This window comes from Neovison vison, chromosome 5 (genome assembly GCF_020171115.1).
Source record: "Neovison vison isolate M4711 chromosome 5, ASM_NN_V1, whole genome shotgun sequence".
Taxonomy (NCBI): Eukaryota; Metazoa; Chordata; class Mammalia; order Carnivora; family Mustelidae; genus Neogale; species Neogale vison.
In genome coordinates, this window is record NC_058095.1 from 163544672 (window position 1) to 163560120 (window position 15449).

The window sequence follows — 15449 nt, forward strand, 5'->3', positions numbered from 1 at the left end:
TGGTATGTCATACATAAGGAAGTACAACTGTATTTCAGATTGAAACAACAGATCACAGAGTCTAGACTCACTGTTTTCAGAATTCAGCTATTTATTGGTACGTCTACAAACGGATGCTCAAAGAATGCCTACTCTAAGTTGTCCACTAAGCCAGTCCTGGGGAATGTGTAACCACTTCCATCATTTTGATCGTTACTCATCAAGATGAAGGAGAGTCGCACGGAGAATGGAAATGACATCACGTTCTTTCAAGCTTAGCTTCTCTGTGATTTTACATTTGACACATCACCACTCGGTGAATATTATTTCTACATTTTTGCATTTCATTTGTAACTAAATACGCCACCGATATAAAATAAGACCGCTTTTTAAAATGGCGGTGCTGCAGCTTCATTCCTACCATAAACTCTTCATGTTTTTCGTTTTGCTCTGATCAATTTTCACTTTCTGAGCATGCCCGAATTACAGAAAAGGAACCGTTTTCTGTGATCTCAGCACCCGCTTTTCCTGATGTTCCTCTTGCTTCTTGTAGATATCGCCGCATCTGAGTTTATTGAGGAAATGCTGTTGAAAGCCGAAGTTGCCTGGGAAGAAAGGGTAAAAGAGCGTTTATCTGTTCCTGCCTTGGCCTCCGAGGAGCCCTATGAAGAGATCCTCCATGACCTCCCCGCTCTCTCGAGCAAGCTGTAAGTGCCGTCCCTGTAGAGAGCCGACTTCAAAGCCCTTGCTCGCGGAGATTATTTTCTCTGCCATCCCTGCCAACCATTTTATAGTCAGTATGAAGACAGAGTTCATAACTGAATTGAAGCTGAATGTTACTGTCTTTACTAACAAGTACTTGTTGACAATGATGAGTTTAGCTTCATTTTCTGAAATATCCTCTGAATATTTTTTTTGAAGATTTTATTTATTTATACTGTCAGACAGAGATCACAAGTAGGCAGAGCAGCAGGCAGAGAGAGAGAGAGGAGGAAACGGGCTCCCACTGAGCAGGGAGCCCTATGCAGGGCTCTATCCCAGGACCCTGAGATCATGACCTGAGCCAAAGGCAGAGGCTTTCACCCACTAAGCCACCCAGGTGCCCCTCCTCTGATTCTTTTAAACATTATTATTTTAGTTATAGATCAAGTGTGTCACCATGAGACCAAAGATGATAGTTTAACTGTATTCCATGTTTTTATGTCATTGGATTTGGAAGATTTCCTGTGACCCTATGGTAATGGCTGAATTTCTAAAGTAGGATATACAAATATCCACTTTTTTCTCTCTAAAGTATAAAACTTAATGGCTTCTGGTTGCCTAAACCATCTTCTCAGTACTGATATGTATGACAGCAAACATGAACCTCAACTTTATGTGGAGGGAGTGAAGGCAGACAGCAAAGGCCACATGTTGTGTGATCCCCGTTGTGTGAGGTGTCCAGAATGGGCAAACCCACAGACACAGACGCGTGTTAGTGGTTCCCAGGAGGGGGGCAATGGGGAATGACTCTTACTGGATGGGGGGTTTCTTTGGGGGGTGATGTCAGTGTCCTAGAAGTAAATGTGATACAAATTTGTAGATATGCTTTTTTTAAAAAGCACTGAATTATACACTTTAAAAGTGTGAATTTTGTGCTATGGGGATCCTATCTCAACAAAAGAAGGAAATATGTAAGGAAAAAATATTTCAGCTTGAAAAGAACATTTTTAACACACTCTTCTCTTTTTTTAAAGATCTATTTATTTATTTATTTGAGAGAGAGAGAGAGCAAAACAGGAGGGAGACGGAGAGGGAGTAGGAGAGAATCTCAGAGACTCCACGATGGGCTGGGAGCCTGAGGAGGGGCTCCATCTCGGGACTCTGAGATCATGACCTGAGCCGAAACCAAGAGCTGGACGTTCAACTGACTGAGCCACCCAGGCGCCCCTAACACATTGTCCTTTCGATAGAGATCATAGGTGAAACGAATCGGAGCTTTGACAGGATTAACATAAAACATGCGTGTATTTCTTTCACAGATGTCTTGTGGGTAATTTACCAAACAGCATCTTTTTGCTGTAGTGCCCGGTTTAGCCCTGGTGTTCAGGGCTTCTGCCTCTCTCCTCACCTCAGCGTTGCTGAATTTTCCCCAAACCATTTCTATCCTTTGCGTCTGTCAGAATAAACAAATGCTCTTGTTCTGTGAAAATCCAAGTTGCCCTCTATTAACCCAAGTGCCTTCTTGAATGGTTTGATAACCTGAATTTTTTCAATGCGAATCCTGCCCTTCAGCTCTTTCTAGAAGTTCCTCTGCTTGAAGGAATTGGAAGAAAATAGAACTCCAGGAAGAAGTGGAAAGAGCAAGTGGGTCTAGCCTCATTGGCCAGTTTCCCTGCTCCAGGCAGGGCCAGGCATTCTTGTGAAGCTTGCTGCTTGCGTCATCTCATTACTTTGCCCAAGAAAGAAGAGTGCATGTTCATCAGTAAGAGACGTGAATGATTAGGAAGAACTTACTCGGCCTTCTCTTCTTCCTGGTGCAGTCTGTGCTTATCTCCAGAAAGTCTCTTTCCCCACCTGTCATCAGCAGGCCTCCTTCTGAGGACGTAACCCGCATTACCTCATCTGATTTATCATTCCTGTCTTTCACTTTTCATCCAACTTCCTATCCCTTCCCTTCTACAGTTAACTCGCTCCTTTTACATTTTCCTAGGATATATTTTGTTAAAATTTTAAGGAACAGTTGAGTGGCTTCTGGTACCTCAACATACAAGTCAAATTCCCTTTCCAGGATCAATTTGCGTTGATCGTCCTGTGAGGATCCTGTGCGCTGAATCTTGCGTGAGTTAGAACAAGAGCATGACTTCTGCCATGCTCCACAACCAGCAGCCATCCTGCCTTTGGTTAAACATTTAATCAGAAGGAAATTCCTGCATTATTGAACTATTTCATATTCCATGTTTCTAAGGTATCTTCTATTGAGTGAACATTATTAAGCAGTCTATGTGTTGCCTCACTTTCTTGGTTCATGTTTCCAAATGAGCAGGTTGAACAACTCCAGAGCCCTCCCAGAGACAATCTTCCCCAGCTGTAAAGCTTTCAGGCTTCTTCCCATACTTGCTGTGATTCCCTGTTCTTGCCTTCTGGACTCCTCCCCACACTCTCTCGTGTCCTGATGTAGATCTCAGCGTCTTGGGTGCGGTGATCGCCGCTAACAAGACAGCTGTGGTGGCACATGCCCTGTGGTGTTGAAACATGGAAATGCTCTCCCAGGGTCTGTCACCCCTGGGAAGTTTGATGTGGGTCACGTCTGTTGCGAGTACTCTATTTCATGGGCCCTGGCGTTGGAAGCCGCCGCAGTTCCACATACCTGGTGGGGTGGAGTCATTGGCCAAACACCTGTGGGTGCTCAGTGATTCACCTCAAGAGCTGACGGTTCCCATCCCCTGACCAGACACCAGGATGGGTGCAGTGTTTACCGGAGTCATTGTCTTGAATCTGAAGAACAACACAAGTACGCTCCCTCTTTCATTTTTGTTGTTGTTGTTGTTAATGTTTTTAATTTGAGTATCATTGACGTACAATGGCGTATTTGTTCCAGGGGCACAATGTCACTATCTGCCGTGCTCGCCACGAGGGCAGCTACTGGGCATCGCCAGACGCCATTACAGTACTCACACTGTATCCCCTCTGCTGTATCTTTTATTCATATGATGTTTTTTGTCTTTACTTATAATTGTTTTCAGTTTTGATATATCTATACACACAACACAAGGACTTCTTTTTAAAAATTTTTAAAATTTATATCCAATTTAATTGGCGTACAGTGTATTATTAGATTCAGGGGTAACACAAATGCTTTCTGTTCTATCCCACGTTCTGCATCCCTGCCCCCTGCCCCAAGACTCAAAACTCGAGTAACTCAACTCCCATCATGCACATATACCCACTCCCCTGTTGTTTCAGTGAGGAGGCCATTTTTATTTGCAATTCGAAAACTTCTAATTTGGCTTGAAAGAGGAAATGGGTGATCTGAGTTTCCCTGCTATGGTCAGTCAGCTTCAGGCGTGGAATATTGTCAGTTTAGGCTAAGTGTTTCTTCATATGACAACTTAAGAAGATAGTCTGTAATCAGGAAGACATTTCCCTTCTGCAGAAATGAGGAGCTCAAAGGCTCCTTGCAGTACGGTCAAGCACTGATCTGCTCTTAAGCGGAAGCTCAAGTCAAATAGAACATGGACCTGTTATTTCCCCTGTGGCCGCCATGTTATTTTTCACACCCTTGTCTGGCTTGCTCTGAGTGTCTACACACACTCCCTGAGGTGACTTGTGAGGCCATGTACTGTGGTCCTTATGGATGGAGACCCAACGCCACACATTCCAGTTCAGATCCTGGCTCTGACTGGTAGCCTCTGTTGACTTCAACAGAGTCGTTGCTGTACGTCACCTCCAGTGTAGACTATGGGTGCCGTCTAGTAAAGAATTTTCCCAGGCCTTTCTCACTGCTTCCTGGAGGGGAGAAGCTCAGCCGTTGGAATTCCCAACCCATAGGTCTGCCTCTGCTGTCCAGGATCCCTGGGATCGCACTTGGATTTAGGCTAACAAGGCACCTCAGGGTAGAGGGCTGATCATGCCAGAAAACCTAGTCCTGGGATGGAAGGACTGAGCAGTGATCCAGCCTGGCCTCCGGGAAGGGAGGAGGACCAAAGGCTGAGATCAGTGACAGAATCCATCATATCTATGGAACAAAACCTCCGGAAGACTCTGTGTAAGCCCAGTGGAGCGTCCTGGTGGGTAGCCACCTCTGTGTGTGTGGGGGGGCAATAGGCCCTGATTCCCACATTTGACCCTGAGGGTCTCTGTGCATGGATGATCCCAATTCATACCCTCCCTAAGAAAGCTGTGAATATAGTGCCTTCCTGAGCTCTGCAAGTTGTTCTAGTGGGTTATCAAGCTGGATGGAGTTGTGGGAGCCCCTGGGCAGGTAGCTCATTGGTCAGAAGTGTGGGTGAGCATGAGGCTCCCAAACTTGTGACTGTGTCTGAAGTGGGGGGCAGCCTTGCCCTTAACTTGTAGTCTCCATGCTACAGGTAGTCGGTGTCAGAGTCGAGCTACAGTACCACGGGTGATGACAACGATCAGAAGTGTCTCATGAGGTGGTTCTTGATGGCTCCGTGACTTAGTATTTTTGAAACACAGCAGTCTCTGGCTCAATGTGAGACCACATTAGCACTCAAGAAGTGACAAAAAGGCAGGCAGACACTCTTCGTGCGTCTGTGAATTGTCAGCCTAAATCATCTGATGAATGAAAGACTTCTAGCTCTAAGCTAAGACAAGAGAATGAAGCTTCCAATTTGGTGCTTTCAAACTGAAAATGACCATATAGAGAAAAGCATATTTTCTAAGCAGCTGATAGGAAAAATTCAATGCCAGAGATGACCAGCTTTGAGTGACTGGCGTGGGGCTTGCTCTCCAGGGCTTCTGAGTCACACAGCACCTGGGATGGAGAGACGATGTGACTGGGAAAGTCTGGGAAGAAGCAGATCTGAGCGGGTCTGAGGACACGAGGATAAGGGGCTTGGGGGGTGGGTCCTAGGATGCATAGACCGAGTGGCCGTTGATGAGGAGAAATACCTTGTGGGCATCTGTAAGAGGGAGAGTGTGAGTTTTGCACTGTGTCCTTCTGGACATCAGTGAAACCTGAGGCTCCCGGCAGGCCTGGAGTCGATGTTATGGAAAGCCTTCCAGGGGACACATTTTATGAAATAAGCCCAACACGCATTTACTTAAAAGCAAGCCAGCTGTCTGTGGCTTCACAAAGATTTCTTCTATGGCCTTTGTTGCACAATGAAAAGAAATATGATTCACATAGCTCTGTGGTTTCAGTCATCATTTCCACCGATCTTCGTTTAAACCCCATGACTTAAGGGGATACATATGATGATCTACATTTTACTTACAGAGAAACAGAAACCCAGGGGTGTGACAGACCTATGGAGATAGGAAGTAGCAGCCGCGATCAGAACCACAGTCTTTGGATTCTTTGGAAATGCTCTCCAACCTGAGGTGGCAACAGGTTCAGGAAGATTATCTCGAGTCTCTCCCCAGGCTCACAGCGTGCACAATCTTGTCATAGCACATATACTAAAAATAAATAAATGAAATGAAATGAAATGAAAAAATAAAAAACATATATATATATTTATATATACGAATATATATATTCGTATATATAAATATACATATATTTATATATATATGAAGTTGCAAATGAAGGACATAGCCTTTAACCCATGCCTCAACGCCACACCTGGGGACTTTCTTGACAGAAATTGTCTCCTAATAATTTAGTCCGGGGCACTTGGATAAGCAATCCTGGAAAGTGCATTTTTACTTGTAGAGCCTGAGGCACAGTTGTGCTTGGACATTAATTTCCCGGCTCGTGGTGGTTGAACACCACCTCTCTGGTTATTCCTGTGAGGCATTGTTTTCGTGCATTTACTCCTGACGCTGAGGGACTTGACCATTTTCAAAATCAGTGCAGCTTCTGTGACCATTTCACAGTAAAATGACCTCACCTGAGGTAAAGTTGGACCAGACTCCCAGCCCAGGATTCATCAGAGTCTTTGGAAGGAGCTTTGTGTTACAAACTGACCATAAAGCTGTCTGTCGGTTCCATGTGAATTTAGGAATGAATTCTGCGGCCCAGAGGGAGATGGAGAGAAATGTCACATGATACAAGGCGGTCAGGAAACCCTGAGAATTATCTCATCTGGTTTCTAATTTTAAACCATTTACACTGTCCCTCAAGCATGGTTGAATAACTAGTTGGTCTTCCAAAGTTGGTTGAGAACTAGAGTTGGCTTAAGAAGGTAGAATCCAATAATGAAGATTATTAAAGATTTCCTTGACTGAAATGAATGATGATAATGTTGTTTTATAAAAATATCATTTATTAAATACCTATTCAGCAACATAACTGCATACTAGAGAGTCACTGCTCACAGTATAACCTACCATATGCAGAAACTCTCTTCATGTACTCACAGAGCTGCTGCGCTCAACTTATTTTAATTTAGATTTTAAAATTTCTTTGCAGATACCTGTTGAAACTACTAGACGAGTATAGAATGTCTTAAAAACAGGGTCATTTCCAATTCAACTGTAAGAAACACATGGACTTTTTTTTTTTTTAGGATTTTATTTATTTATTTGACAGAGAGAGAGAGATCACAAGTAGGCAGAGAGGCAGGCAGAGTGAGAGGAAGGGAAGCAGGCTTCCTGATGAGCAGAGAGCCTGATGCAGGGCTCAATCCCAGGACCCTGAGATCATGACCTGAGCCGAAGGCAGAGGCTTTAACCCACGGAGCCACCCAGGTGCCCCCCCCCTTTTAAAGAGCCAGACCTAGCAGGGGACCCAACATGGGGCTTTTGAACTCAGAACTCTGAGATCAAGACTTAAATCGAAATGAAGAGTCATAGGCTTAATTGACTGAGCCTCCCAGGCACCTGACATTTTTGTTTTTTAAACACAAGTTATATTTTTTCCAAGTGTTTTTTTTTTAATATATTTTTTTTTTATTACAAAAACTAAAGTCATTGGGGGGGGGCAAAGATATCAATTAACTCAAAGCTCTCCAAGAGCTGTTTCATTCAGAAGTGAGCTTTGGATTAAGATTTTGTAGATGCAGAAAAACCCAAATGCCTTATAGTGTGTAATTTATGCAACTGTGTTCTTAGGATTAAAATTGAGAACTTTCCACTCAGTTCATGCATGACTCACCACCAAAATAACGGAGTCTCATATTGCCATTTCTACACAATTGTTTCAGTTTCAGTTTTTTCTTTGTTGGCCTAATATAGCCCAATATAGTCAATTTTGCTTGTTTTCTAAATTTGCTAGAGTCCTAATGGGCAATAATTGTCGCTTTTGTTAGTTTTATTGTATTATATTCCTGTTTCCATTTTCAGAAATAAAATCTCAGTTCCTACAGGCACATTTGCTCTGCATGAAATGCCTTTTATGTTTATAGAAATCAGTTAAGTCTTAAATAAATCCAGCAGCGTTCAGAAATTGATTGTCTACTGGTATAGTCCCGTGCGGTTTTGCCCACAGTCGGGTTAAAACGATCTATCCCCAGTTTGATCTGAACTGTCCTTGGATGGCTGGTTTTCATTTTATTTATGTTTAGGGAATCTGTCTACCAAAACCTTTTTTTAGAAAGTATACTCTTTTCAATCCTATTTTTTTCTGTTTCTCAAAAATAAATTTCTATTTCTAATACTTCTTTTTTAATGTAATCAAAATAAAATTTTCTCATGGAGGAAAATTTGGAAAATGCAGAAAAACATAGAAGCATGAAAAAACTCACTCATTCTTGTCAAAGAAAAATTATACCAGAGTCGTTAAAGGTGAAAGGAAGACTTTATTCAAGATTATTGCAATACCAAGAGAGAGAGTGAGCTTGACTCAGAGAGCTTTCAAATGCTGGGATGAGCTTGTGCTAAAGCCCCGGGGCTGTTAGCAGAAAGGGGGGTCCTTGCGAGGCGGCCCCCCAGAGTTTGCTCGTTGGTGTTTATGGAAGTGAGGCTCCTTCCCTCCCACAGAGAGCAGGAGACTGGGGCTCCTGCTATCGATCCAGATGCTTATATCCCAACAGAAAGGCTCTGGCGTCCTTGAGAAAGACACTGTGGGACTGTGGAATATTTGCATCTCAGAAGGACAAAGGAAGAATTTACAACGCAGTTCTCTAAAGTAAGCGCTCCAAGAAGAGAAAGGGCGGCCCTCTCAAGCTGCGGAGAAGACTGTCCAGAGTTTAGCTGAAATGAGGGGACCGTGAAGTCCATTTACAGCAGGAGTCTATGTTTTTGATGAAACTACTATTAATTTGGTCTATTTCTTCTTATCCTTTATGGGTTTCTTTTTTTTTTTTTTTTAAGATTTTTTTTTTAATTTATTTATTTGACAGAGATCACAAGTAGGCAGAGAGGCAGGCAGAAAGAGAGAGGGAAGCAGGCTCCCCGCTGAGCAGAGAGCCCGACGCGGGGCTCGATCCCAGGACCCTGAGATCATGACCCGAGCCGAAGGCAGAGGCTTAACCCACTGAGCCACCCAGGCGCCCCGGGTTTCTTTTTCTTTACTGAGTTCTTGTTCTTGTGATAGAAGTACATCTTAATTTTTTTTTAAATCTCATATCAAATATTTTGTCATGGTTGGTAAACGTTTAATGAGTGTTGAAATAAATAGCAATGATTGCTTAAAAATTATTGTTTTTTCTAGAAAAATGACATTTTAATACATGTTCATAGTGTACAAATGGATAACTGGTGAAATTTTAAATACATAGAAGTTATCTTGGGTGAATACTGTTAATCACAATGATTACGGATAAAATGTATTTCATTTTGAAAGTGGGAAGAAACATAAAGAAGAGTTTTCCATAAACCTTTAAAACAGTATCACATGCCATCAGCCGAAGTACCTGTTTTGTATTTTCTTACAGAAAATACATGTATGACAAATAAGTAGTCGTTCGATCCAATTATATTATTTAGAGTCATTTTTTCTTACATGAATGAGAGTATTTTTAACTAGTTACTCGCAATGATTTTTAGTAAAAGATCTAGCATATTATATATGATATTATTGAATGTGTAAGTGATCTTCAAATATTTGGGTGAGATAACACATAACGAGCTATCAGGTAGTAACAGCATAGATCTGTAGGGCTTGGTGTACACTAAGAAAGATACTACCTCGGGGCGCCTGGGTGGCTCAGTGGGTTAAGCCGCTGCCTTTGGCTCAGGTCATGATCTCAGGGTCCTGGGATCGAGTCCCACATCAGGCTCTCTGCTCAGCAGGGAGCCTGCTTCCTCCTCTCTCTCTCTGCCTGCCTCTCTGCCTACTTGTGATCTCTCTGTCAAATAAATAAATAAAATCTTTAAAAAAAAAAAAAAAAAAAAAAAAAAGAAAGAAAGATACTGCCTCATCTAACCCCCGCATTTGCAAAGCCAAAATGTGCCCCAAGGATTTTGAAGGCTTATAGGGTCAGGTGATTTCCAACTTGAGGTAAAAACTGACTTAGGGGCACGTGAGTGGCTCAGTGGGATAAGTGTCTAACTCCTGATTTTGGCTCAGATTATGATCTCAGAGTCCTGAGATCAAGACTGGTGTTGGGCTCCGTGCTGGGCATAGAGCCTGCCCAAGATTCTCTCTGCCTCTCCCTCTGCCCTTCCTCACCCTCTCTCTCTCCCTCTCTTAAAACAAAACAAAGCAAAGCAAAGCAAAGCAAAGCAAAACCTGACTTAGCGTGAGGTCCCTGTATTCCTGGATCAATCTTCTTTCCAAGGGCACCTCTCATTTAGAAATAGAATTGATCCTGCTGTTAATGCTGTGATTAGGTTTGAGATAGGAAAGAGGCATTTTAGGTATTTTTGTAAACTCACTGTGTCTTCCTTTTGGAAATCCTTTTTAATTGGTGACATTATGTAGTTTCTACCTGACTGATCAAACCACTGCTTTCTTCATCGCTTTATACTCAAAACACCGGGATGGTATATGCCAAACCTCTCTAGTTTTTCTTTGAAGACTTTCTGACAAAGCAGAAAAAGAGGTGATTGACATTCAGGGGGATAAGTAAGGAGATCATTTGGTGGGTGTGAGGGTGGATTTTGGATGTGGGCAGCGTGACTGGGGTGGTTAAGAATACAAACTCTGGGGGCCCCTGGGTGACTCAGATCATGATCCCAGGGTCCTAGGATCGAGCCTCACCCTCGGCTTGTGTTCCCTCTGTGTCTGTCTCTCTTTCTCTGTCAAAAAAAAAAAAAAAAAATACAAGTTTTGGATCTCAAGTCCCACCTCCACTCCTGCCGCGCTGTGTGTCCTCAGCCCATTCTTCTCTTTCTTTCCTAGTGTACTCACCTAAAAAATAAGTGGAATAGTAGATATTCCTTATACTGCTGTTAATAGGAATTAATATGTCTGAGTCCTTAGAATGGAGATTATCATGCATTAAATTCCATCTAATTATTACAATGTGTTAATGGTGGTCCACTCACAGTCTGGAAAATACAGAGAAAGTGCAGTGGCCTTCAGATGTTCGAAGGGTTCTCATGTCAGCGAAGCAGAGGACACACCCTGGGTGCTCCAGGAATGGTGACTGCAAGTTAGGACAGCAGGTGCTGTTTCACAGTTGTTCGTGGAAGAAACACGGCGTCTTTGAAGTTATGAATACCTTATCACTAGTGGGATTTCTGCAGATCTGGATGTGAAATTTTTACAAGCATTTAAAGCATTCTCATTTTATAGTGATTTTTTTAAAATTAATAATCACACTATTGGGAGGGACAGTCTGCCAGGGCCCTGCTCCGTTGTTGCCCAGCGCGTCAGGCTGCAAAGCACGTGCCCTGAGTTGCACAGGCCGTCAGGCAGCTCAAAGGGACCACGGAGCAAACACCAAGGGAAGAGCACTGGCTTCTCTGCCGCTTGGGGCAGCGTTTGCTTCTTGCTCGAAAGAACATTGGACTCCTGGCCAGGTTTCTCTCCTGCAACACAAACCACGGCACGTGCAAGCATCCATGTAGTTTCCCCCAAGCTGGCTCTTCTGACCTACCACCATGGGACTCTGTCAAACAAGAACCTCTGGGTACCGTGTGTGCCATGAGTCACGAACTCTTTGATCTCAGATCCAGGAATCTCTTGTCTTCTGCGCCTCTCCATGAAATGGTGACTAGCTAACCTGTTAGTCTGTAAACACAGCAAAATCCTTGAACTTCACAGTGCTAAGCCCTTTGTGTATCTCATGCTAGAAATCCCTCAGTAGAGGCCTTTCTCACAGATTGGTTTCAGAGAATTCATCTGTAATGCACTCTGTCTCTCATCAGCAGGCCTTCTCACCTACTTCAAATTCTCCCATTGGGTAAAACTTCATCATCCAGACCTCAAGACTTCACATTTCTGTAAATATGTTCTTTAGCTATTCCTCAGGCCTTTCCCTCAACCCCAGCACTCATGTAGCCCATTCACTGCTCTGATTTTATCCACGTATTTCTAGACTCGGTGGTACGGCTGGAAGACAAGGCCCAGAGATGGCCACAAACAGTGAGACCTTGTGGTTACTGGAAGAAGCCCTTCATTCCTCTCTTCCTCCCCTATGAATGTTAGTCTACCCAGAGTTTGTATTCTTTTTTTTTTTTAATTTTATTTTTTTTAATTAAATTTATTTATTTTCAGCATAACAGTGTTCATCATTTGCATTTCTATAGACAGCAACAGGAGGTTGAAATAAAAAATTCATTTGTCATGATACAAAAACATCAAAATAAATGTAACAGGGACGGCTAGGTGGCTCAGTTGGTTAAGCAGCTGCCTTCAGCTCAGGTCATGATCTCAGCGTCCTGGGATCGAGTCCCACATCGGGCTCCTTGCTTGGCAGGGAGCCTGCTTCTCCCTCTGCCTCTGCCTGCCTCTCTGTCTGCCTGTGCTCGCTCTCTCTCCCTCTCTCTCTGACGAATAAATAAATAAAATCTTAAAAAAATAAATAAATAAAATAAATGTAACAAGTTATTTGCAGGACTTTAATGCCAAAAGTTACAAAATACTGAGAGAAATTAATGATCAAAATAAATGGAGAGAGGTGCTGTGCTTCTGGATGATGGAATTCAACATTGTTCATACGTAAATTCTCCCCACATTGATTTATCAGCTGAGCAGAACGCTAATCAAAGCCCCAGTAGGCATGTTTATAAACCCTGACAAGTAGATTTTAAAATCTATATGAAAATGCTAATGATCCTGAATAGCTAAAACAAAAGAAAACCAAGCTGGAGGCGTCAAAGTACTTGGTTTCAAGCCTTATCTGTGCAGGTACGTTAATCCAGACAATGTGAAATTGGTGTAGACTAGACCGTTGTATCAACGGAACACAATGGAACACCCCTAGATAGACCCACGCTTATATCATCGGTTGAATCTTAACACAGGTATCCTAGATAAGGGGCTGGGGAAAGGTGTTCTTTTCAAAAATGGTGCTGAAACATTGGGATGATTGGGATGGCCGTATGAAAATGGAACAGCCCCGACTTGTACCTAGCACCATATGCAAAAACCACTCACAGTGCATTGTAGACCCAAATGTAAAGCACACAACCATAAAATTGCTGGAATAAAACCTAGGAGCAAACCCTTTTGACCTTGGGTTAGGAAAAGAATTTTTAGATAAGACACAAGAAGCCCAAGGCATAGAAAAAAAAAAAAAAAAAGGTCTTTGAAACACACTGTAAAGAAGATAAAAAGGTGAGACACAGACTGGGAGAAGGTATGAAGATATTTGCCACGTACGTACCTGACCACGGACTTGAAACCAGAATATATGAAGTCAATATTCTGGCAATGAAGGTTTGAACTCACATTTTGCCAGAGAAGAGATTCTCATGCCGGATAAGCGCCTTAAAATGTAAGTGTGAAACCACAGTGAGAAGCCACTAACATCCCTGCTAGAGCCAGTGTAAGAAGAGAGAGAGAGAGAGGTGTTGGCAAGGACGGGAAGCCAGGGGAATGCCCACGCGCTGCTGGTGGGAGCGCCACGTTGGAGGCCGCTTGGAGTTCTTTCTAGGTTTCTAACCAAGAGGAAGGCAAGCACACGTCTGCTCAAACACCGGCATGCAGATGTGGACAGACGCGTCACTCATGCTTGACGACAACTGGACAAGCCCAAACGTTCGGTGACTGGAGAGCCCAAGTGTAGTGTGTCCTCAGGAGACCACCGCCCAGCGCTGAAAACCAAACCGTTGTGTATGAAGCAGCGTGAATGCGCTCAAAAGCACGTATTAAGTCAGCGAAGGCAGATGCTAACAGCGGCTCGCTCTATGATCCCCTAAATGACAGTTTAGAAAAGGCAAAACTACAGAGAAAGAAGTAATAATCAGTGGTTGCAAGGAGCAGGAGGCAGGCGGAGACAGTGGGTTCCCCGGAGCAGGCAAGAGGAGATGGTCGGGAGTGACAGAAATCCTGTATATTCCTGGTGACGTGGGTTACACGCGCCCATATTTAACCACATGTAACTCTGTGTGTATCTGCCACAGACACGTACAGCATGGCCATCCCCACACAGTGGATAATACCTTAATACGCCTGAATTTTTTTTAAACCATAAAGTACATTTAAACATTAATTAGAATCACAAGTGCTATTATAGAATACATGAAATAATTACATTTATGTATATTTTGCTTGATTAAATATGTACATATTTCTGCTCATATGGTAACATTTAGGGAAATGCTTTTTTAAAATCTTACTATCATAAACTGTTACAATGCAAATTAAACTTTTAGATTGTGCCTATTTTTTTATGGACGTTACATAATAATGACTTTCTTTTGGCAATGATGTCTATGGAACGACAACAAAAAATGAAGTAGCTTTTATTTTTTTTTGCCTAGTTTGAGCTGTAATGAATGAAGTAATGAGTCATCGTTTGCAATACTGGAATCCTTGAGCACATCATTCCTCTCTAATGCCCCTGTTATTATTTTGTTACAAACTCTAAATACTGCCCATGATTCCATAATATATTTTAGGTTGTATATGAGCAATATTTTAATTAATTGTATAATTTGTGCCTTCACTTGTTTGCATTCACTTTCACATCTAAATATCTTGCTTAGTTCAGTCATGCGTTCACGCTTAGCTTATAAATTGCTTATTGATTTGTCTCCTACAGTCCTATATGCATTTGTAAACATTTTCTTCTCAAGTTGAAGTGAATATATTTTTTCTTTTAAAGTTGAAATTGAATGGAAGTTAGAACAAATAGAAAAGTTGACAGACTCCCCATTGATTGTTTATTCCCCCTCTGTGTTGAGAAATGGTTTCTTATCTGAATGAAACAACTTCCTATACCCGAACTGTCCCGTTGCGGTCCTTCTTGATTAATACGGCAATGTCAGTGGAAGACTAATTATAGTATTGATTATTTTCTGTAGCAGTCCCCTGGTGCTGCCAATTGCCAAGCAAGACAGTATGCTGGAGAAAGACATTATGTTCAAAGATGCCACAAAAGGTCTATGCAAGCGACAGTCTCAAGACAGCATCCCTGAAAATGCTACCGTGAATGGCCCCACAAAACCCGAGCCGGTAAGTATACCTTTACTCCATGCCTGTTTATTACATCATGCTTTAAAATCCAACATTTCGAAACCAGACACCCCACAATTTCCATTCAAAGAAAGATTCATGAATGCAAAGGTTAATAGTTTTTAAATTCCCATGTATAAGCTGTTACATTATACTGACCATCAACAAACATAGCGGCTCTTGTGCTGTACAAGGATTTGAATTGTATATTTATCTTGACTTACATATCAGGAATGTAAGCTTGGCTGGTGCGCTAATTCCTGAATATTTCTGATTATGTCTTTAGTCCTTTATTTTTTTTTTTAATTTTTTATTTCTTTTCAGCGTAAGAGTATTCATTGTTTTTGCACCACAC

At 42.3% G+C, this 15449-nt stretch overlaps 1 protein-coding gene across 1 annotated transcript in view; it reads left to right on the forward strand.

Moving 5' to 3' along the window:
* MYO16 (myosin XVI) overlaps positions 1-15449 on the forward strand; it is a 432663-nt gene that overhangs the window by 107258 nt on the left and 309956 nt on the right. The window contains exons 8-9 of the mRNA XM_044250091.1: positions 533-686; positions 14944-15094. Of these exons, the coding sequence (XP_044106026.1) occupies positions 533-686; positions 14944-15094 (305 nt within the window). The remainder of the gene's footprint in view (positions 1-532; positions 687-14943; positions 15095-15449) is intronic.